Source organism: Watersipora subatra, chromosome 10 (assembly GCF_963576615.1).
Source record: "Watersipora subatra chromosome 10, tzWatSuba1.1, whole genome shotgun sequence".
NCBI classification, from domain to species: Eukaryota; Metazoa; Bryozoa; class Gymnolaemata; order Cheilostomatida; family Watersiporidae; genus Watersipora; species Watersipora subatra.
In genome coordinates, this window is record NC_088717.1 from 11,210,921 (window position 1) to 11,236,128 (window position 25,208).

The 25,208-nt window shown below is 36.1% G+C and overlaps 1 protein-coding gene across 1 annotated transcript; it reads right to left on the bottom strand.

Moving 5' to 3' along the window:
- Nucleotides 1-6,212: 6,212 nt before the first annotated feature.
- Nucleotides 6,213-25,121, bottom strand: LOC137405625 (multifunctional protein ADE2-like). Its single transcript, XM_068091943.1, has 9 exons — nt 24,882-25,121; nt 22,224-22,350; nt 19,891-19,967; nt 19,405-19,583; nt 18,321-18,525; nt 16,264-16,433; nt 13,914-14,091; nt 8,359-8,517; nt 6,213-6,565 (listed from the first exon to the last, which is right to left on the bottom strand). Exons 2-9 carry the CDS (start codon nt 22,346-22,348, stop codon nt 6,399-6,401), a joined length of 1,260 nt encoding a protein of 419 aa, XP_067948044.1. The 5' UTR covers nt 22,349-22,350; nt 24,882-25,121; the 3' UTR covers nt 6,213-6,398.
- Between the last annotated feature and the right edge of the window lie 87 nt (nt 25,122-25,208).

The following is a 25,208-nucleotide window of genomic DNA, read 5'->3' on the forward strand; positions in this document are numbered from 1 at the left end:
TATTGCATTTGTTTTACTGATTACAGGATGTTTATGTCATCCCACCCGCTGAAGCAGCTTTGTCAGTGCGGAAACTGCCATAAATGGGAAAGAGAGACTTGAATGTGGGCTGCATAAACCATGATGTTTCGTTTGAGTTTGCTGCAGTAGATGAATTTGTCTTATTGTATCAGCTAAAACTATGTGAGTGGCCATGACTTGATGAATATTTTTAATAAAAGCTTTATGCCGAGATGAAAATCTTTTTGCTTGTAAAAATTATATAATAAAATAATATTGTTGAAGATAATGCAAAACATGATTTGCAGAATATTGTAGTGAATTGGATACAGTATATGGATGTCCGCAGAACTGGAGAATGTGAGTTCAAATCCAGTTTGCAGCAGATTTCTCATCCCTATGTATATTCTTTTCAAAGACGCAGCTTGCTTATTTTACTTACGGTATTAAGAAACTAGTTTTCGGTGTGGGCAATGATATACAGCCCTACCTCTAGGATAGGCGACAGGCATAATGTGGGCAGGGCTTTTGGGAGGCTGTACATCATTAGTGCGGTAGCGACAGAACTGTGCCGATACAAAGACCTTGTTCTACATAGTTTGCTTGACAGAATTACCGTAGACCGGTAGAATTGGTAGTCGGTACTAAAATGTTTACACAGCATTTAGAAGAAGCTAATATGACAAGTTTTTAATTTTCCTTGTTTGAGGCGTTTGAGACATTGGTATAATAATGTATCTGTAGCTGGATTTAAAATTTTATTCTAGCCAACATGAGCAAATACAAAATAAAATATATGCCAATAGAGCCGCGTAGGACTATACTTTTATTGCAAATAGCCGATGTGATTACGAGATATATTGACAGATATAGGCCTATCACGCGTGACATCATTTTGGGCAAGTCTGGGCACGTTTTTTTGGCCTGAGCGTTTTTACCGTGATCAGATTTTTACGATTTTAATCTTCAAATATCTTGGCAATGTGATCGCCTAACACAACAAACAACTTATCAACTGATAGAGATAAAAAAGTGCTTTCTTTTGAGATCAACTCAAATTTGACGCAACTGCATCTTTAAACAGCGAACCCAAATTTGTAGTTAATAGACAAAGTTTATTTGTTAGAAGATGAGTTCAGTTTTTGCTATAATAAAGATACAAGAACATGCTAAAGATTAGCTGGTGAACCTGTAGATACGTATTATGATTAGGATACTATGCCCCGGCATTGTTATTGCTTATCACCCTCTCAGTCTACCTGAACAATTGAAATTCCGTTCACCTTTTAGACTATAACACAATATGTTAAATATGACAACTGGTATATATACCATCTAAACTAAAACATGATACACCCTCTACCTTTGATTTCTGGTTGTACATCATCTAAGCTATAGCATGACACTATACCTAAAATTACTAGTACATGTATGTATAATATACATGATACATGATATACATTGTATATCATCTAAGTCCTAAGATATAGCATGATACTCTACCTATGATTACTAGTATGTGTATCATCTAAGATATAACATGACACTCTACCTATGATTATTAGTATGTATATCATCTACGGTATAACATGACACTCTACCTATGATTACTAGTATGTATATCATTTAAGATATAACATGGTACTCTACCTATGATTACTAGTTTGTATATCATCTAAGATATAACATGATACTCTACCTATGATTACTAGTGTTTATATCATATAAGCTATAGCATGATACTCTACCTATGATTACTAGTATGTATATCATCTATGATATAACATGATACAATAGCTATGATTACTAGTGTGTATATCATATAAGTTATAACATGATACTCTACCTATGATTACTAGTATGTACATGTATATCATCTAAGTTCTAGGATATAGCATGATACTCAATTTATGATTGTTGGTATGTACATGTATGTCATCTAACACATAACATGATACTGTACAAATGATTAATGGCAGATATAACTATAAAAATAATCTTTTCATGAACATGAATAAACTATATATTCTTGCCAAACAACCCATATCAAAACTCATTCTCAGACACATATTGTTTAAGCTATAGTCAGCCTAAATAGTGTGAAACATTACTTGCATTTTACATAATTGCAGCTTATTACCATCTGGTTACATATGCTGATTTGTAAAATATGTTATTGGCAAAATCTCTAGTTGGTGAAACCAGTCATATGCTGCCATATTAGTCCGATTTCTGCACATTTGTGTACCAAGTAAATTGATCGTCTTCCAATATGCTTTGTTTAGTAATTTATCATCACAGCTGACCTTGCCCCAGCTGACTTCATGTGTATGAAGTCAATTTGTGACGTCTATGACAGACAATTTACTTCCTTAAATTATTTCCTTGTCACAATATCACACTTTCGCATCTAAAATATTTTGCGTGTTGTAACAAGCAAAGTACTTATTATACGTGCATAAGATTGAAATCTGGCAGTTTTTTTCCTCATTCAAACCTGCTGCTGACTTTGCAAATCTTACAGCAAAACAACTCGAAGTTAATTTTTTGAGAGTGGCCATTTCACGTCACTCGGCAATAAGATGTAAACCAGTTCATACACTTCTTCACGCTTCAATCTGCCAATGTTCCCGTTCCTTGTCAGAAAAAAAGGTGTCAAATATCTCATGTCAGAACCTTTTGCTTAATTCAGAAAAGTTTTGCTTTCAAGTCTATCATTTTCAAACTACTGATAGTTACAACTGAATTTGAATGCAATAGTTGTCTTCTCTTGAGAACAATTGTTGATCTGAAATATTTGTGATGCACTTAGTTTATGTAGTCAGTTCGGAGTGTCTTGGTTCATCAAATAGATTCCTTGCGAATGCTTGGCTGATTTTAAGGAAGGAAATGGATGAAAGGGTAAATTATCATCTGCATGTAGGAGAAATAAAGCAGAAAAGTGGTAAAAGGCTCTTGTGTAAGCAATTAATAACTTATCTATGGGTTAAGAGGCAGGAAACTAACAAATAAAAAATAATGAAAAAAAATTGTTTATATTTCCAAATTCGATTGAAGGAAAAGTAAAGTAGATTTATAGTTGCCAACATAAACCACAACAGTACTGTAACACTACCACAACAGTGGTATAACAGTACCATAACTGTTCCCTGTACTATAACGATACTGTAATAGTATCATAACAGTAACACAACAGTATCCTAACAATGCCACAATTTTACTGTAGCAGTACCACAGAAGTACTATAACGATACCACAAGTGCTACATTAGCAGTATTGTAACATTACCATAACAGCACCTTAACAGTATTACAACCTAACCTTAACTATATGATAACAATATCATAAGAGGTCCACAATAGTGTTCTTAGCGGACCATAGTAGTTTCCTAACAAGACTATAACAACTCTACAACGGTACAATATCATAACCATGACCGTATCATAACAGTATAACAGTTTCAGTCACCTATGGATTAATTTATATTGTTTCCAACAAACTCTAATTCAATGATATGCAATCGTGTACCTTGGAAATAATGTACTTTGGAAATAGCGTACCTCGGCAACAGTGTACTTCGGCAATAAGGTAATTTGGTTATAATGTACCATGGCAGTAGTGTATTTTGGCAATAGTGTACCTTGGCAATAGTATATCTTGGCAATAGTGTACCTTCGCAATGGTGTACACTAGCTATAGTATATCTTGGCAATTGTGTACCTTGGCAATAGTGTACATTGGCTATAGTATATGTTGGCAATAGCGTATCATGGCAATAGTGTACCTTGGCAATAGTGTACATTGACAATAGCATATCTTGGCAATAGCATACCGCAGCAATAGTGTACCTTGGCAATAGTATATTTCGGCAATAGTTAAAAGCTCTTCATCATCACACTTGAAATAAAGTGCTGATTAGTCAGATTGACTGATGACAAGTCTGAGTATTGGCAATCTTATTCATTTGCTGATTTCTGTCTAATTCCGTCTAATATTTACTATAATAAGAGCTGTGTCCATCTGTCTGTTTGTCCAGAGCCACAGTTTGATATTGGGAAAAAAGATTACCTCAAACAGGGTTTGAACCCACAAAACTCGGCTTCACCAACCGACACGCCACTACTAGAACATCAATCATTCACCTTTCATGAATTTAGAATGATTGCGCACATTTCCTGTGCTTTTTTGGTCCGTTGGTCCGCTTTCGCGACACTCTGTGCTGCCAGGATACTAGCAATTCATAATTATAAACAGTGAATAATTTTCTTAACTTGAAGTGACAAGCAAAACATCTCTGGCTAAGCTGTTCCCATTGCTATTCTGTTTCATAAAACCTTGTTTTATCATGATACTGAAAAACTCAAAAGTATTGCTATGTTTTGTTGGTAGATAGTAGTTTCATATCCCAGCTAGATGTCATGTACACAGTTTGTATAGTAATTAGCAACCAAACACAAACTGGTAGCTTTGCAAAAAATCTTTTAGCTACATAAAAAAAACAAGATATACGCTTATTGATTTCCTAGATATACAGGGATAAATAATATCAAAAAGAGCGCGTAACTCTTAAAATAATCAATAAAATTACTTCTGAAATTAACTGTGAAAAACAGGGACAAGGACTACGGCATTGAACAGAGGCTAGTATTGGAGGAGATCAGCAAGCCAGTAAAAATCTGGGATTACATAATATATTGTTGAAGCTCAGGCTACTTTATATTGCCATTTTGTATGGCTGTTCATAAGGATTTCACATAACATAATCTTTATATCAATGCCATCCACAAAATATCTACTCTTACATTGTAATAGTTGCCAATGTGTTCATTGCATACACACTGTTGAGAAGTGATTTTTCTGTTTCATAAAACAGGCATTGAGTGCTAAACAATTTATTTTAGCTAAAATATAAAAAACAACTATCTTAACATTGAACAGGTTCCTAACAAAGTACACAAACCGATTACAGCAATTTTACTTTATTTGTCTAGCAGTTACTTGGTATGTTAGTAAATGTCTAAATGTTCATGTTTAGTTACGCAGTTGACAGGTATGCCTGCGTGCAGCATGCCCACAAATATTTGTGAGATAATTCTTACGCAACTGCACACATGGAACTGTGCAAGTGAGTGGGATACAACAATCGGGTATTTACGTGTATGTGCATGACTTGAAAGATATGGAGTTAGGATTGCAGCTGTGTCTTCACATGCATACATATCTGCATGTGATGTGAGCTCATTGCCTAGGTTTGTGATGTTTTAGCGTATATACGTGATATGTAAAATGGTGTATGAGAGTAGAGTGTGTGATGAACTGTGTACGTGTGTCTGTGATGGTACGAGAGAAGTGTGCAGTACCATTGATGCACCTTTAGTGTGTGATGCAAAAGGATAATTATGTGTGTGTGGTGCATGTGTGGGCTATCTAGTTAAAACTACGTAGGTGGACCAACGAGGGAGTTGTCTATTCATGCCATTCGAAAACTAAAGGTACCATTTATGGTCCAGATGTAGCTACCTGGCTGAGCTCGTAAAAGCCGACTTTTAATAGTGCAGAGATGTTTTAATGGGCTTGCATACTGGCGATGAATTTAGTTGCAATAGAGATTTTGATACAACCTGTGGTTGGTATCACATAATGAAGGGTTGGCTGGTACTAGCCCTCTAGTCAGACTGCTCTTTGAGCAGGGCTAGACCTGGACACAATATCCATCCTTCATGGTTGACAAAGCTGGCTCACACTGTATCACTCACCGTATGTCGCAGTTGTTTTTCTGACGATTACTTCCCGACTATGTGCACCATAGACCGATGACATTGCCGACATGTCGGAAAACATTGCAGCGATCAAACTTTCCCGATATTTCGTTGTGCATCCACAACTGTGAAATATGCACCCCTTTGGTGATAGTGATTGGCTGTTGTGGATTGTTTGTTCTATATTTTCTTTCATAATAGTTGCTGCGGGACTTGTATCTCATCGTTTCAGCAACTGCATCGCATAATGGAAACTCGATGCTGTGGAATATTCGTTGATGTAAACACAGATGGGTTTGTGGTAGTGTGAACAGTACTATCACAGATGATCACCGAATTATTGTGCGATTACTGACGAGATACTGTGATATGGTGTGAACCAGCCTTTATGGCTACTCTCGCCCATGAATAGTAACTGATCCAATAAGAATTCCAAGAAAGACCAAGTAAGTTTAGCAGACGTATCTTTGGTAAAATCGGGAAGTACAAAAAAGTTGGTAAATCCAGTAAAATATTTAAGACATTAAAAACAATGCTTACAGCTCTGGTCCAGGAAATTGTCTCTAGCATACCGTGGAGATTGCACCAAGCTCAAAACAGAGCGGACGTAAAGGTATTCATTTACACCAGATATAATGATTAACTGAAACTCTCCACCAGATTTTTGTCAGCAACCATGAGATCGAGGGTGGTGTTGAGTTGCCTAGCTCGCAGTTTGGACCAAATCCTATGATCACTGAGAGCAAAGATCTGGGCAGCAGCGGCGGCGGCTCCATCAGCATTCAATGTCGTGGAACATCCCAGACCTGAATAGTAGAACTTGAATCAAACAGATTTACTGTTAAATGAACTTACACAAAATTATAATAGATTCTATCAAAAAGTATTGTTTGTTTTCTATCATTTCCGATTTTTTTATGTTTGAGGTGATCTGACTGCTAGGATTCTTCAAGATTAAGATCGACAAAACTTGATCGCAAAAAAAACACTTATTTTTTAAGTTTATGTTAAAGTAAGTTCCTTTGCACCATCCTATCACTCAATCTGCCTTTAATCAGATCTATTGTCAGACCTAAACTCCCATTTACCCGTCTCTAAGGTGGAGCAATAACAAAAGCTTCTCTTATTGATTATTAGATTGTTAATAAAATGTTTACATATAATTTAGTTATTTAAACAGTTTTACATAATAAATTCATTTTAATACTAGGTGCCATTCCTGAATAACTTGTCGCTAAATTACAGAATTGAAGAATGAATTACACAGAAACACAATGCACATGAATATGCACCCTGACACGCAACGGTTTCGATACGAGTCGCGTATCAGAACAGATTAATCTGTATGTCAAGGTTAGACTGTAGGTACTTTCATTTATTCACCCTTTACGGCTACCAGTTCACAACATGAGGCAGCGTTCTATTGTGTAGTCTGACAAAAACAGAAAAATAAATACAATGTATATTATTTAATATAATAACTAATATATTAAATATTAGCAAATCATTTAAGTTCATCTATATTAATAAATTACAATTCGTCATTTTGAGTCTGTCTGTTAGTCTGCATTCATGCTATGCGTTTCCATATTTTTTGGCCAACTTCATCTAAACTTTACATGCATATGCTCTGTGCTTTCTGTCAGGTCGTTAACCATATTTGGTTTCAAAACTCCGTCTGGTCCCTGAAAACCAGCCTCTTAAACACCCACCTGCTGACTATCTGATTCATAATTAAAGAAACTCCAAGCATTGCTGAACTTACTGCTAGTGACAACTGCGAACACCAATGCTCCATGTTTGTCAACATTTAATGTTCAAGAAGATAATTTTCACAAATTTACCTAGAGACAACTTCTTCAAGCTTGAATTTATATCAAAACCAATTATAGATTTGTCTCTCTTGCACTTCATACAATAAGATGTTAAAATTCTGACAACTACATGTTTTAATAGCAGTAAATATACTTTTTATATGCATATATAGTGGAACTTCGGAATGTTTTAAATATTCCTAGAGCAGGGAAAAGAGAAGATTTTTGCATTGGCTGTTTTTAATAGTAAAACTGGTTAAATAAACGCAGAGCGTAAATTCAACTGATATTAAACTTTGATGACTGTCGAGATACTGCTAGTGATATAATAATTCTCGCAATGCCGCACATGCAATACATTCTATAGATATATTCTACACATACATTCTATACATTCTACATATCTGAAGAACTAACGATGTATCCAGAAATATATTAATGATAAGATTTGCTTGTGTGATGAATATTAGGCTATATTAACCTAAATTATTAAAAAAACCTTTCGTAGCGGAGCAGAAAATATTGTAATAATCGTGAGTTACCCAAGGCAGGAAACTGTTGAGTCGAAACAGTCGCTTACACATTTACAATGACATCATTACATGTATGTCCTTGACCTGTGTTACTGTTTGTGCGAATGACTACAAACTGACTCTATTAAACTAATGCTGTCTGCCCGTGAAACCTTTTTTCCAAAATACAAAACCTGCACTGCCACAACTCCTTTTAACATGGTAATATCTAGATCAAATAACTGACAGCCTGCTGTTAAAAGACATGCTCACCAGATGGCATCCGCAGAGAAGACCAAATGTCTTGGGCACCCCAGTTCTCTGATGGAGGAGGGCAGTTTATCACTGGATAGACTGTGTTCCCTGAAATAACTGGCCCGAGACCATTGCTCCTACCCGCCACAGCTATGAAAACTGTAGGCACGCCGTCACCTAAGAACCACATAAAAACGAATTAGGTATGCTAATCAAAGGAAGGGGTTGAGGGGCTACTGCCTGCACTGTTGCTTGAATTGGTACACAGACAGCCTGTATGTTAGATGTCCTCGTTATGGCGCCCTCCCAGCTTAATGGAATACCTATTACCTTGACACACAAAGGCTTGTAAACATGCGCCCAAAGTGTACCAGTATTGCAGCTTTGTAAATCTGTACATATGTACAGGGTTTTCATTCACATACCATTCAACTATTCTCCCATAGTGGTGGTCAAATAGAGGTGGCATTCAAATAGAGGCTAGCGTTCAATTTGAGGTTTTACAGTAGTTAGGTTCTAAAGTACTTGATAATATTGAACAGCAGTTTATATCCTTCCAACTATGCACCAATCTTGAGAATCTCAGAGAGACTAGTGCAATCATAGTAAAACAAGGAAGAAAGTAATACTTGCCTGCGTGAGGAGGAACGTGACGGAAGATGTGAAGAGAACTTATTAAAGTGAATAGGCTGAACATGACAAATGAAAGTGTAACATGAAATATAAAACAAAGATTACACACAAATAAGGTACATACTTATAGTAGCTGTACAACTTCATCTCTAGCTTGGAGCCTACACACAGCCGCACCTACACTTTTATGTATTTAATGTAATAATAAATACTTTTTTATTTATTACATGTATTATTACTTCGTTAATCTATATAAATAAAGCTCAATGCTTGTCTTTTGTTTGTATTTTGTCTGGCATCGCTGTGTCGAGGAGCGATTAAAATCCAGCAATGAAAATTCCCCACCGTACTGGAATTCAACTCGCGATGAGTGCATCGGCAAGTATGCAAACACGTGGCCCAACCACAAGGCTAAGCCATTCCTATCTGTTTTAGCTCATCTACGGTATCCTTATCGTGATTAAACTTAAATATGTACGTTTTATTATGAATTAAATTAAATTATTACCTTTTGAGTTTGATCTTCTTTTAAATATTTTTGTTGAAAAGCCATTTCAAAACACATTATCCATTTTTCTTTTTTTGTAATTTTCAATTGTACCATTTCAATTTCAAATGTTCCGTTACAGTGCAACCGCACAATTTTAATTCTCAATTTACGGTTATTGTAAAGGGCTATTGCTAGAAATTGTAAAACTTAAAAATGTTCACATAGACATTCTTGAGTAGGATTTCCCTCTACATTCTCTCTCTCTCGGTTCGGTCAGACAAAGTACCCTCGGGCGCTTCATCGATGTATTTAATTTCGAAATCCAATTTTTACGTTTGTACCAGTATCGACTATCGAGAAGTACCAGTACAGTCGTGTTCATAATTTTGAAAGCTTCTGCAGCAACAGTCACCTTTTTATAGGCACACTTTTATGGACTTTTTTATTATAAATTCAACATATTCGTGAATTTTTTTCAGTTCGTTTCAATTCTATCAATTCACTTTTCAATGTAATCATTGTAACACATCATATTTTATCTAGCCATTACTTGCTAATTATTTCACATTTAAACACCTTTACCGTTGTTTCAGCTTTTCTCCTAATTTATTTGAACTGCACAAAATACTTAACTCCATGATATGAAGTTTTAAAGTTAGAATGGAAAATGGTGTATATGCTAAATAAAAATAAATTTTCTGCGCAAAAACTTTTTGTATTACCCGTGTAACGCCAGGCACCAATCTAGTTTATTACATATAATTCATGTTTCACAGAGTTTCATATAATGGTTTATTGGGATATATAATTCCCATTGTATATACCACAATAAATAATAATAATAAATAATAATAACCATTCTAAACTTGTGTGAAGTATTAATTAAGCCTCTGGAACAAATTAATAAATACAATGTAATCTTGTTTGGGTATATGATCCAACATACAACGATTTTGACCTACGAAGCAGACATTAAAACAGATCAAGTAGTATGTACAAAATCACCAAGGTTCACTAATGACTGTAAAGATCAATAATTCTATCAATTTTATGTTATTCATGGAAAAATCTCATCCATCCCTCTTTGTTGAATTATTGTAATCATGAGCTTAGCATTCTCCAGAACTTGTCGAAATGCAAAATATTTTCTCAATACAAACACAACTAGTTAATACGACATGTTTTACTTGCTGATTATTTATTTGAAAACTGTGTTGACCAGATTTATGCCTACATCAGTGTGAACATCAGTGAATGTTGCCAGCCCTCCAAAATTATTACACATGTAGACCACCGACTATAAACAATACTCTGTTTTCGAGTAACTACATCCTAGCAGTTTAGATCAATCATACCACAGTGACAATATTTTGTAGAAGGGCACATTTGACTGCAGAAAGGGTGAAACAAGGACCACAGGCTATATAAAAATGTGTCTAAATTTTTGTCAGACACATTTTAGCACCACACAGCTACACTTCTGTCAACATGTGCAGGCATATTTCATTCCAAACGAACGCCTATTCCAAACTTTAATACGTCTCATTTGACTGGCAATTCTAAATCTACAAACATTTTATGTCTTTACAATCGAGAATCGACGCCATTATTGTGGTGAATCTTTAGCTTTTACAAAACTTGAAAACGGTGCTTAAAGACTGCCGAATTTAAAAGTAGGAGTGTACTCTTCCTTGATCTAAATAACAAACACCCAGACATACTGAACAATTGCTTCTACACACCATCGCCGTTGTATTCGTTATATAGGTTACTCAGGAGTAAGACAGCTCGGAGCAAGTCATTTAGCGCACCATCTACTTTATAAAAGACAATCATTGTCTGTCTGTGTACCCACCTTATAGAGCGGCCTTTCCTTTTTTCGTCGTACAAATTTCGGTTGTACGAAGCCAACTGAATTAATATGAGTAGTAAATATCGTACTTTCGGACTATTAGCCGCTACTTTTTTCTGATGATTTGAGCTAAGCGGCTTATATACAGGTGCCGTGATTCTGCGGTTTTTCTTTCACCGCTAGGGCGCATTAACCGAAATCTCCGGTTAGCGCGGCTCTTTACGGCGCCCAACGGTACTGTTCCGTTTTAAACGGCAAAGTTGTTGCCGTGTTAAAAAGCCCCGTCCTGAGTTCTGCGTCCTACACAAAGGTGCATATACAGCTATAGAAATGTACTGCTCATTAAATAAAATAAATTAATGAGCAGTAATTTACATGTAATTAATATTTACTGCCAACGTGTACCGAGAAGGTCATGTGAACATTTGTTTCTTGGGGCCACTGGAAAAAATGCTGTTCTCACCTACTAAATTTATACGTAAAAAAGGTGATTACTTCCCATTCAATGTTGTATTGTCTATGAATTGTCACACTTCCACTACATAACCTTTTCACCTGCGTATACCTTTTCACCTGTCACCTTTTCACCTGAGGCAAGTGCAAGAGCGCAATTGTCAACTGCGAGGCGGGTAAAGACTGGTTGACCGAGGCGTGGGCTCATCAGAAAAAGTGCGCGATTGTTAACTGCAAATATAGATGGGTATGAACGGATGCGGGAATCTAGACGCATGAATTTAGAATATTTACTAGATTTTACTTGCATCTAGCTATAAAACACATTGCAGAATTCTATTGTTCTCCCAACATTATTGACATGTACATCTGTATGCATACTCTGATCAGGGCAACAATTTCAGTAGACTGCATATTTGGAGTTGTTTTACAATATGAAAGACAACTCTCAATAAACCTTATGCAGCGTGTGAATCTGTTTTCGTAGGCGGGTAATGCAGCTAGTGAAAGCAAAAAATGATTTTCAGAAGTTGCTATTTGGCTCACCTAAAGCAACAACACCGTACACTTGCTTTAGGTGCATGCTACCTCACCATGCAAGTGATCACTCCGTGTGAGTAGATTAGAGTGGTATGCACCTCCCTCAGCTCTGATTTATAAAGCAGTCCTGTTGGTGAGTACAGCTGCATATTTGTTAGAAATCACTACTTGAAAGCGCAATTTTAAGAAAATTGAAGGAAATAGTGAAAATAGCGACACTATTTTTAGCTTATGTTCGTACGACAGAACACAAGGTAAGGTGTATCCACAATCATAATTATTCAATGTCCTTCACATCAATCATTTGAAATTTACTAGTGGCTTGCGCTTTCTAAGATTTTACCAATTAGTGGCTGGCCAGGAATCTGGTGACTGGCGCGAGCGTGCATTGTAAAGCCAGTAAATAGCTACAGTCTACACGCTGCTGACTACATAAACTGGGCAAGAACTGGTGCAAATCTATTGATGCTATAGAAAATGCTGAAGATAGAGATAGAAAGGTGTAAACTGCAGCAATGTATGGAGACCTCGACTAGAATATAAAGGCTCTACATTTGCTGAATGTAGCCAACACAAATGCTATAGCTTATATAACTAAAAATATCGATACGTTATAGTTATTTATAACTTCTGATGTTAAGAAGAGCTAACCAAAATCATCAGCAAACTTACCATAGCAAACATGAGATTAGCTTGCAAGCTGAAATAAAACGGGATATAACTATCATCACATTTACTTTCTAGTGGAATCTAAGTCCGAAGTTCAAGATGTTTAGTGACGACAGATCCTTTGATACTTTTAAAAGCTACAGGGAAAGATAAATCCGTGACTAAGAGACTTCTCTGACTAACAAGGTCCGAAAAGAGAATCGCTGAGAATAGCCACATACACAAAGCTTTCTTAGCCAGCGTATAACCAATGAAGACAGTATTGAGAAAAAGTTATTCAGCTTGTATGGATCCTACTACATCAGCATGTATAGATCCCACTACATCAGCGTTTATAGATCCCACTACATCAGTTGCCACAAAAAACATATCATGCCTCAAACAGAATTAGGATTCAGGATTCGCGGACTAACAAAGAAAATTCCCAAAATGTTGGTAGGTTTTATCAGAAAGTATCAGCATTTTTCTATCATATGCGATTGTTTTTGATTGTTGAGATGGTCTGACTGCCAGGATGTTTCAAGATTAGCATCAAAAAAACTTCATCACGGTTAAAATTCTCAGTAAAAGAACGTAAGTAAAAAAACATTATTTGTTATTGTTGCGATAGCTGATACCAGCTATTGTGTTCAAGTTGCAGCGTTGTGCATCTCTATTTTGTCAGTCTATTTGCAACTATAGACATCATAATCACACTTTCATTTGGTCTGAGCGTTTCAAAAAGCGTTTCAAACGCGATGAAGGTTTGTCGATTTTAATTTTGAAACAATCTGTCAGTCAGACCACTTCAAATAACAAGAACAATAATAGAAAAATACCATTAATTTCTGATAAAGTACAAGTTCATTTTCAATACAGCTAACTTGGCTGGTCTTCAGTCTATAATTTATAGCGCAGTTATTTAAAATCTATTTGTGCAAAGCTTTGGCAACTGACCTTCATAATGGGAGACGATTGCCAATGTCCCTTCCGTACTCTTATGAGCGGAGCTGACTCGACATACAGCTGGCACTCCAAACTTCTGACAGCAAGCAGCGATCTTTTCGGCCCAAGCCTTATCGCTAGGAGAGCCCATGATCACTACAGCGCGGCATTTCGGTGCCGGCAGCAGCAACTGTGAACACGATCGACAGATAACGACAAGACTAAGAAACAACATAAGGGTGAAGGCTGCTGGGGGAGTTGGATGATCAGCCAAACGTCTGCTGATTTGTCTGCTGACTTGGGTTCGGCGCCATGATTAGCTCTGCTATTGCGTATATGGACCCTCATTTTCTACAAATGTCTTATCTTTTATATGTTGTATATTAAAATAATGAAAATAAATACATACATACGTAAACCATTTTGTTCTAAGGAAATTTTTAGCTGAAACTTTGTTTGGCGATTATAAGTATTCAAGTATAAAAGATGATTCATCCATTAATTTCAATTTGTACAAACTATATTTGAAGTTAATTGGTTCTAAGGTCAGCTTAGTAGGTTAAAAATAATTTTATGTTACAGCAAAAATTCGTATAAAAATTCGTATTTTATGTTACAGCACAGACTTTTATAAAATACATTGCGTTTATTTGATTCATTTTATGACCCACTCCAACTGCTTAACACTTTGGAGAATCCCTTTGTATACACAAGCAAGCCCCCTGATCCTAGACCGTATTAACAACCTTCAATCAACTGCGGAAGTACTTAGAATAATACAATTCATTTTGAACTGAACATCATATCATATTAAAGCTCCAAGCTTGTAGAACTAGCTTGAAGCACATGTAGTATCTATTTTAGTCTATTTTTGATCTTCATTACAAAGAATTCTAATCAGTATATAATTAGAGACTTTTTTAATCAGCCATTTTTTATTTCTAGGGAGGTTACAAGTGCCCTCAGTATTTTAGCAATATCTCAAGAAATAATAGTCTAATCGACTTCAAACTTTTGAATTATACTGAAAGCGTATACTGCACAAAGCAATCAAAATTTCATAATCTTACGGTACAAAAAATAAAGTGAAGCTAAGAAGTTGAGTTCGCTCGCATGTAGGATGAGGTGAAAAAACATTTTACTAAAATATCTCAGACCCAGGACACAAAGCGTTAATAAATCTTGTATGCAGTTACCAGTAGCATTAAAAAAATTCATTACAGATGTTATGTAAAAACTATATAAAATATATTAATGAAGAAGTAATAATAAAAAGGTTTTTACTATTACTTTATCCTAGTGACAAGTGATAGCTCAGCTATGCATAGGTTCAGAGGCAGATTTGGTGATTGAGATACATACCATAAAACCTCTAATTGAACGCCACCTATATTTAAACATCACCTCCAATAGAACGCCATTACGGAATAATGGTTGAAAAATAGAGCCCCACCCTTTAATTGAACGCCACCCCTATTTGACTGCCACTTTGACACTGATCTTTACGAACCCATAATAGAAAGTGATCAGTAGGAAAAGGCCAACAAAATCGTACTAGTTATGACTTTATCACATCAATAAAAATTAATTATTTCATTGTTGCTGTAGTGGTTGCCATGATTTTAGCGACTGCGTACCTGAGAATATCGATCATCACAATCATCTGAACTACACAAGGTCTAAATCTGATCCATTGTCTTCAGATTCATCCATGATGTGGTTTATAATCTGACCTCATGAGGTTGAAGCGTTTTGATGAACGATGAAAACACTCTTCAGGAAAACCGTATAACGCAATAACAGCCATTGTTATGGTATATCAAAGTATGTTCTTTAACTCCAAAGCTTTACAGCTTTTTTCTTTAAAACTTTAAAAGCGACCCATGAAAATAATCAATAACTGTATCCGGCTAATAAGTTTTACTCCATGTAATTCTTTGTTTAACTTGGTCTGATACTTCGACGTATACGAAAAACGGTTTAGCAAAAATGCCAAGGCTGACGGGATCGATGTCGCTCTGCCTGAAAGAGAGTGCAAGATATAGGTGACATTAGCATCGCTTCGCCTGTAAAAGGGTAAAATTTACAATGTAATTAATGTCTTTATTAGTACGATTTTGTGGATATATTCTATTGATCACTTTCTATTATGGTTTCGTAAAGATCAAAGAATGTCAAAGTGGCAGTCAAGTAGAGATGGCCATCAACTAAATTGTGGTGCTGTATTTTTAACTCTTCGCCTATAATGACGTTCTATTAGAAGTGGCATTCTATTAGAGGTGGCATTCAAATGAAGGTGGGGCTTGAATAGAGGTTTTACGGTAAATATTTGTCCAAGATCCACATGCTCACCACTGATTACCTCAAGTTTGTCAGCAATCCACTCAAAATTTCTCTTGACCTGCTGAAGGGCCTCTGGTGTCACCTCGGCCATGTCTCTGTAGACTTGCTTGTCTTTCATCAGTCGCCTGTCACCAGCGGGCCACAATCGCCAGGAGTCTGCATCTATTATGTCTGCCAAGATGACCTCCCCTGTAAATGATCGAAAAAAACCCAGATAAGATTCCACTGAGTGCAAAGACAGACAACATGTTTCCTCTATCTCTAGTATGAATAAGGGCTCAAGCAACAAGTGCACAGGCGAGGAATGTATGCAGATACACACATGCATGCGCATAAGTATGTCTAGTGACCGGTAGACACACATTTATACGCTTTTCGAACTCTAATAACTCTCATAATTCTCCAGTTCTTCAGACAGCTTATGCATAGCAAAAAGAAAACAACTCTCTAACCACATTGCAACTATTTCAGTCGTTAGTGCTGCTAGTACCCTGGTAGTCCGGTGTGCCATGAGAGATTGTCAGATGTGCCAATAAAACATGGAGTGTAAGCATCCGTACTACTCTATTATGCTGACAAGTGGACTACTAGCCAAGGTGTAAGAGTGCTGGGCTGCTGAGATGAATGTCCCAAGTTCAAATCACGTACGACGCAATCTCTTTCCCTCTAACCGAGGCTTCGGACAAACAGACACGGCTCGTATTATGGTAAACATTTGGATGGACACAACTTCACAAGAAACCTTAAGTATTGTGGCCAATACTTTTTTATCTGCGAAAAAGGGGCAAATATTTACTGAAACTCCAAATAACAATTGTTCAACTCCATAAGTAAGTCCATTGATGTCTAATAAGTTGTCTATGAATACAAGCTTGATGAAACCTCTAGTGAAGGGTACATCTATAGCCTCTAGTGGATGGTAAATCTATAACTTCTAGTGGAGGATACATCTATAGCCTCTAGTAGAGGGTACATATATAGCCTCTATTGGAGGGTACATCTATAACCTCTAGTGGGGGCCCATCTATAATATCTAGTGGAGAGTACATCTATAGCCTCTAGTGGGGGTACACCTATAGCCTCTAGTAGAGGGTACTTCTATAACCTCTAGTGGAGGATACATCTATAGCCTCTAGTGAAGGGTACATATATAGCCTGATGCTAATTTCCATCACTCTTAAGCCTGGTTATACTTGGTTACCATTTACAAGCGCTAGACAACTACAGAAGGAGAAATTTATATGCATGAAAATTACTTGACTCATGATGTACAGCTTTACTGAATGGATAAAGTAAAGTTTGTTAACTTGAACGTTTTCAAAGCCTGGTTCCCATTGGTCGCTGCCCACCGGCTAATGACATACAAATGCATATGTTAACGCTCTACCAAGCCAAATTTTGCAGAATGTATCTAAATTCTTTCAATGCGAATGAGCAAAAACAGGCAATGCTTTGTCTTCAAACTCCTTGCAGTGCCTAATTTGTTTACTATCCATCGTGAAAAATACTAAAAAGTTTTTTTATTTTACACATTTTGATTTTCAAAAATTGATATTACTTAGACCGTCGGTAAGTATGAGTTCCTTAGCAGCTACATACTTGTACAGCCATTAATAAAAATAGTAATAAAATAATATATCAACAGTTAATATACCCTACAGCGCTACAGTCTAACACCAGCGCTACAGCGCTACAGTCTAACACCAGCGCTACAGCGCTACAGTCTAACACCAGCGCTACAGCGCTACAGTCTAACACCAGCGCTACAGCGCTACAGTCTAACACAATGAGTAACGTGATTACTCACAATATCAACTTTATACAGCTTTATACAATTGGAGCTTAAATTGACAAGAATTTTGCCTTGAAAATCGTTTGCAGCACTTTTACATTGATAATCAAGTAGTAAAGGGATCAAGATATTTACATAAAATAGATTTTTAATATTTATGCTAAATATGCAAACAAAGGAGTTGTGTTCTCATTGAGAAGTAGGAGGCCACAACTACTAGTTGAATTTCTTTACAAGGATTACAAACATCAAAATAAACAAACTAATAGTAGAATTCTGCAAACCTTTTGAGTTGACACCGAATTCTATTTTCATGTCAATAAGAGCACAGTCTATGGAAGCCCAGGCTCTTTCGAGTATCTCAAACACACACTCCGAGGTACGAGACATCATATCGACGTGTTGGGCTGTGATCGCTACACCGCCTGCCACCATCTCTGCTGAGATCACATCCTGCAGAGACCACTCAGGGTCATTATTGGCATCATCCTGAAACAGCAACAAACACCTCTACAACATTAGAGAAAAGCAACTGCGTAGAAATGACGGAGAGGTTGATAGCACATGGTAACAAGATACTAATAACTTAACCAGGTTAGCCTGTCCTGCACTAAAGAGATGAGCATCAGATCTTTAGTTTTCTTCATGACCTTTTATATCAGCGTTTCCCTACTCGTTTTCATCGCCGTACCCGCTATAACTGACGAGGGCCTCGCACCTCTTGTTATGAATGAAACAACATGCTCAAAACAATGATATATCGACATATTCGGAATATATGGAAACAATACGTTATTGGAAGGTCATTCTAAGAAGAGTCTGTTTTCACACTGCGGCTACATACATAAAAACTCACTTTATGATCTTTGAATTTTTCCTGCCTCTTGTCTGCTATTATCTAATCAAAACGCAGCTCCTTGAAGGTAACTAAAATGCGCAGGATTGATGGCATTACAATATTTATTTTTAACATATAGAAGCGATGAAATCTGGATTTACATAAGCAAGTTGTTGCAACAACAAATACACTTTCTTCCTCTTCACGATTAATTGTTGCACCCATAATTGGGAAGCCCTGCTTTACATGTATGTAAAATCACTACATCTCGATTAAACATTGGGCAATCATAGTTTAGAGCACTTTTAATAATCTTTTTTTCATTATATTAATTGTAAAAATAATTATTATAATACCAGTTTAAAGATCGGTTACAGTAAGTGTCAGCGACTATCATTAGACTAGGGGATTGCTGCCGTTCAGTTAGCGATCAGTTACAATCAGTAACCAACCTCCAAGTCAGAGTTGTGCGGCATTATGTACAACCCATCAGAACAGTGCTCACACAAAAGTGTTCAATAACTGCACACCTTGTAAAAAGTTTCTCTTTTAACAGGGGTGAACCGAAATCCCTCCTTGACATTGTAGTTGCGCTTGAGAAAGGAACCAGTGGCTATGCGGCGAGTCACCCATTCTATTGGAATCATGGCGCAACGCTCAGCCACAAACTCTCTCTCACTCTCCTGACGCACAAAGTGGTTGCGGATTCCTGCAAGAAATACATAAAGAAAAGAATTGAATTTTTATAGTGCAGTGGCAGGAGGAGTCAACAAATGCTGCAGCCACTCGATCTCCTTGCAAGATGTTTCACTTATAGAAAATACTAGGGATGACCACTTCTGATGATAACTTCAGCATTGAGGTGACAATACTATTTTTTACAACCAAAAACTAAAGTAGCAAATAAAAATGCTTTAGTAAATTATTGTTCTTGGCGGTCATAAAAATACATTTTGAATACAAATTTTCCCATCACATTTGTTTCCTATTATAGTTACAAGGATAGGAAGACATACCTGCATCAGTGAGAAGACCAAAAACACTAGCTGCTGTGCGGGTGGACACTTGAGCCTTTCCTTCCAACTCATTAGCCCTAAATGGAAAAATAGAAGGCAAGCTGAGCATTAGCAGAAAGTTGTTTTCATTATGGATTACACAATAGTGGCACAGCACACTGATCTCATCCGATTAGCAAACATAAAAATGTAGCAAACAATCAGTCTCCTCGTGAAGCTTCGTAAAATTTTGTGTATTTGTTGCCTGGTAACAAATACCCTAAAATCGTGGCTATAACAAACAATGTTGGCAGTTGAAACCAGTGTAGGAATGCAAGCACTGATCCATTTGGCTTCCTTTTTCAATGGCATCACTATTATGTCCAAAATTATCTTTTTGACTCAGGGTCATCAATGGACAGAGCCTTACTTTTTTATTTGCTTACGAAGCACTAAAAAAGGTCTCACGTGGAGCACATCGTCGCATACGGCAATTTGAACCATTCCGAACAAAGTGAATTAGTTCTGGTATCTGCCTCATATGTCACAACTATTATATGATGGAACAAGAATTCTTATATGAATATTATATTTAATTAATTCTGCAACTCAAAAAATTAATGATAAATACTTTAGGTAATTACATATACCATTTAAAAATCGTTACATGAATAATTATAAAAAACCTGCATAATACATGAGGAATTAAATAAATAAAGTGATGATTATTATAAAGAGGTATTTATTGTGACATAACCGTTACTATAAAACAAGTGAGTTCAGGTGTAGTCTTGGGAATTATACACGAGACAAATGGTGTATCAACGGAGTTCGTGATGGAGGTAATGAGTTAGATTACATAAATTTTAAATCTACATACGGTAACTCTTTACATATATTTTTTGTGTTTACATTTGGTACATTTTAAAATTTTATTTTCAACTATCATGACTAATCTCTTGACTTTCACTTGTGTTCTTTTAGTCATACGTCTTTCAGTTTCTTCCTCGCAATGACTACTAGACGGTGTTGGCAACTTTTTGAAGAAATGATCAAAAGATGTTTGCTCGCGTTTGACTATTATATGTTGTCTAAACTAGTAGAAAAGCATTGTCGTCTTACTTTTCTCACCCCTACCATCACTGACATAAGTCATCTTGGGATCTGCAATTTTAAAACTGAAAAATGAAGTTGAATATTATTCCAGCAACTCGAAAGCAAACTAAATACTTATGTACTACTTTACAAACGGTTATGTTCTCAGCAGCTTCCAAAGTCTGAAACTACTTTGTAAGTTGAGACAAATATTTGTACGCTGAGGTGATCGTAATTCGAAATCTGATTACAGCGTATAGTGTCATCACAAACAGCCTTGAATCCATAACCAATAGAAAATAAGCGACAAGTGGAAGCATTACTAAAAGCATTATTAATACAAAGAGATGCTGTATAATCATGGAAAACATGGCATACATGATCAGTCTGCAGCCACTGAAGAATCAAGACACATATTTCAAAAATGTTTTTCAAATTCAGACATTTTCAAATATCAAAGCCTTAATAGTTGGCCTTTGCCACACCACTGAGTGACCATTTCCGAGACAAAGATAGTCTGAGTTCTTCGGCAAAAAGAAGGGTAGTCAAGCCGGCCTTATTCTGCCGTGGATTGCATTGCCACTTCTCACGCAATAGACTGATTACATAATGTTTATGGTGGTCAAATTGTGGTGAGTCAAACAGAGCCAATATCAGCTTGATGTTGACTGTCCCATTATTGATGCCAGCTAGGAGATACTACTCACCCTATGGTATACTAGTCAAGTAGTCACAACCCTGACCACTACAGAGTCAGTAAGCGATATAATGATAGGATCATTCTGGCAGTTCTGCTTATTCAAACACTGTTCAAAAAGGATGTGACACAAATTTTCTAATATATTTTATCAAAAAGTCGAAGGTATTCTTCTATCATTTAAGGTTTCGTGTTATGTTTTAAGTGAACTGACTGCCAGGACGTTTCAAGATTAAAATCGACAAAACTCAATCACGATTTAAAATGTGCCGAAATGACATCCCTAGTTGCTATCATTGCTAAAGTTGATGTTACAGCATTCTAGTTGAACCATTACGTGTGTCTATTCCCTTGGTCTTTATGCAGCTACATAATGACACACTTTCGTTTAATCTGATCATTTTAACCGTGATCAAGTTTTGTTGACTTTAATCTTGAAACATCCTGACAGTCGGATCACCTCAAACATAAAAAACAATCGCAAATAGTATAAAAATACCGACACTTTCCGATAAAATATACTAAAAATTGGAGTAAGTTCATCTTTAAGCAAGCTTCATACCTAGCAGCATTGTGTGCTGTGATACGATCTTTCGAGTACACTATACAGAGGTTAGCATCATCTTTGACAGCGTAAATAATCTTTGTCTTACCCTCAGCAAGTTGTTCACCCCGAACAAGAACCATTTCTGCAACAAAACAGGCACAACCTTGGGTTTTTTTAAGTCAGTGCATAAAAACGACTGTGATAATTCTAAAATTGTTTTATGGCGCTTTAAATCATGACAAAAAATCTTTGCAAAAAAACGTGGGGTTTTCATAAAAGAAAAACGTGGGGTTTTCATAGAAGAAAAACTGCTTTTGGTATATATTATCCCACGACCAAACACGAGCGAAGCAATTGTTTGGGAGCTTTATGATAAATGCATATGTGCACACAACTCCCGAAAATTATCCTCAATGACCGTAACTGAACCCTTGTACCGAAACCCCATCAAAAAATTTAACCATTTTTGTGTAGAGTCGTTTAAGTATAATAATGATACAAAACACATATAAACCTATTTAAATATGTTACCAAGTCTTTGAAAAGTTGAGACAATATCCTAAAACTTACCCATCTGATCGGATAATACATAACTAGACAGATAAATTTGGCCTAAATCGCCATTAAAACCTGACAAGCCTTTTTAATCAAAATTAAGACCGGCAAACAAAACGCCAATATAAAGCTGTGTGACAGATAGTAGAACTAGTAAGTCGTGCGCATTTCACGAGAAAAACATGTACATTTCACCAGTCTATGGCATTGTCCAATTGCCGAAGGTTTCTGTAATTAACGTAGAAGTAATCGTTTCTTTTTTGGCGATTTTATTATTTGATTTAATTATTTGATTTTATAAAATTATTATAAGATTTAATTATAAGAATAACCGTTCCAATTTACAAGATCGACGTATATAGTGACCGATGGTGTGCAATATGTTACTGTTATTATTTTTCTAAAGATTTTGTTGAAGATATTACGGCGGTACTGCAGATACGGCGGTACGAAGATAATATCGCGGTACTGCCAACCCGTTTTTAATATCTGCAAAATTAAGTAATAAGCCTACATTTTCTTGTAGATATACAGCTATTTCTATGACAACTAATTGAAATGTGTTAAGATTTTTAAATTCAGCATAATTTTTTGGATATAAATTCAAAAATTTAAATAAATATCACAACTTCTTGCTATGACGTTTTGAAATGTAAACAAAATTGTTTACATTTCATTGGTTTTCGTTTCTCAAACTTTAACACCAGTTTTCTCAGAACTATGCTTTCGCACCAATGGTAAACATGCACTCAGTTTAATGACCATAAAATCTGCTGCAATTAAACAGGAATCAATTTTTTTTTCACAAAATAACTGAGAATTTTCTCCTTTTGCCAGTTTAGATAACTCTAAATCTCACACACCCGACTCAACCATGGTTTCTGTGATTATGACCCATTTTTTCATTTTGCTCTAGTTTGCAAAAAACTTCCAGACACAAGTGAATGCTAATGCTTGCTTTCTGTTACACATCGCTGTCAAAACCACTCTATATTCAACACTATCACTTTCAAACTGTGTATCTTACACAGTAGCTTGCCATTTTACTTCTAATACGTATTGCACTTCTCCTATTGCAGGGGAGAGATATAAACATATAATCTTTTCCTTTCATTACCGCTGTTTGTTGTACATGATAACACCGAGTACATTACAGCTACAATTGCAGCTACCATTGCAGCTACCATTGCAGTTCTCCTATTGCACTGCAGTGCCATTTGACTGCTAAAATTGCATTTCTTAACCCACAGTAGGTAGGCTTTATTTTTTCCAATATCACTTTGATCGTGGGCTGCAAGACAGGGGAATTTCTAGTAATAATATACTATAAACGTGTGATGGATTTACTGAGCTGAGCTTTTTCTAATTATCATAAGTGTTCAACTATACTCGGATTAGCCCAAAAGCCAGCTTGCGCATAAAGCCCATAGATTAACACCCAGCTTTTGCTATATAAGCAAAGGTGCTCCAGTGTTAAGCGGGAGGGGTAAGGATATGCAACAGAGAAGATACCTTAGTGGGGAGAACAAAGAGCACAGAACAAGTGATACAGACTACGAACGACGAAACTAAAAACTGAGAATGGCGTTCTGATTCTTGATTAAGAACAGCTTGGTAATATTAACCTACCTTTATGCAGCTTTGTATATTTTTGTAACATATATATCTTAACATTCTTACATTTACAAGTGTAACATGTTTATTTGTTAACTCATTTCAGCATTACGCTTGATTGTAGTGAATTGTATCTAATTGTTCTATCTTTTCATGCTTATAGAGCTTGTGTAAATAAAGAGCCATTATTCACCAGACACCTTGCTTGCAACAATTACAGTTGTGCATGAGAGTTATTACTCAATCGGTATAAGACAACGTTGTACGCAGAACCCACTTGCAAGTGGCTAGTCAGCGGCGACTTCCACAACCATCGTTTAGAGTCATCATTTAACAAAAAACGAGCTATCATTTCCTAGCAGCTACAATATAATAGCCGTAAAAGGAAAGTCTGATGCCGAAAATATTGCCTTCTACTTCTTAAATTGATTATATTTTGTACAGGTCTTTTTTATTATTTCCTATTTCTAATGTATAAACTATTAAAAGTTCAATTATACTTACTAGATATTTGGTTTAACTGTACAGCGAATTAATGTGATCGTTACCGTTTTATCTAGTTGATTCAATGGCAGATTTATACCTCTCGCGATTGCGCTGTTTGAAAAGTCAAGTTATCGTATATTGTGTGGTTCGTTAGTTTACACCAAACATAGATGCACTCGATTATTGTGTGATCACACTCAAACTAAGTGTGATCGCTTTATAGTTTTGTACTGAGATTAAATTTTGAAGAAACTGCTCTACGACGGTTTGTTATTAAAAAAAGAAAACAATTAAGACACCTCGCTACAACATTAATATTTTGATTGTAAAGACGGGGAGGTCCCA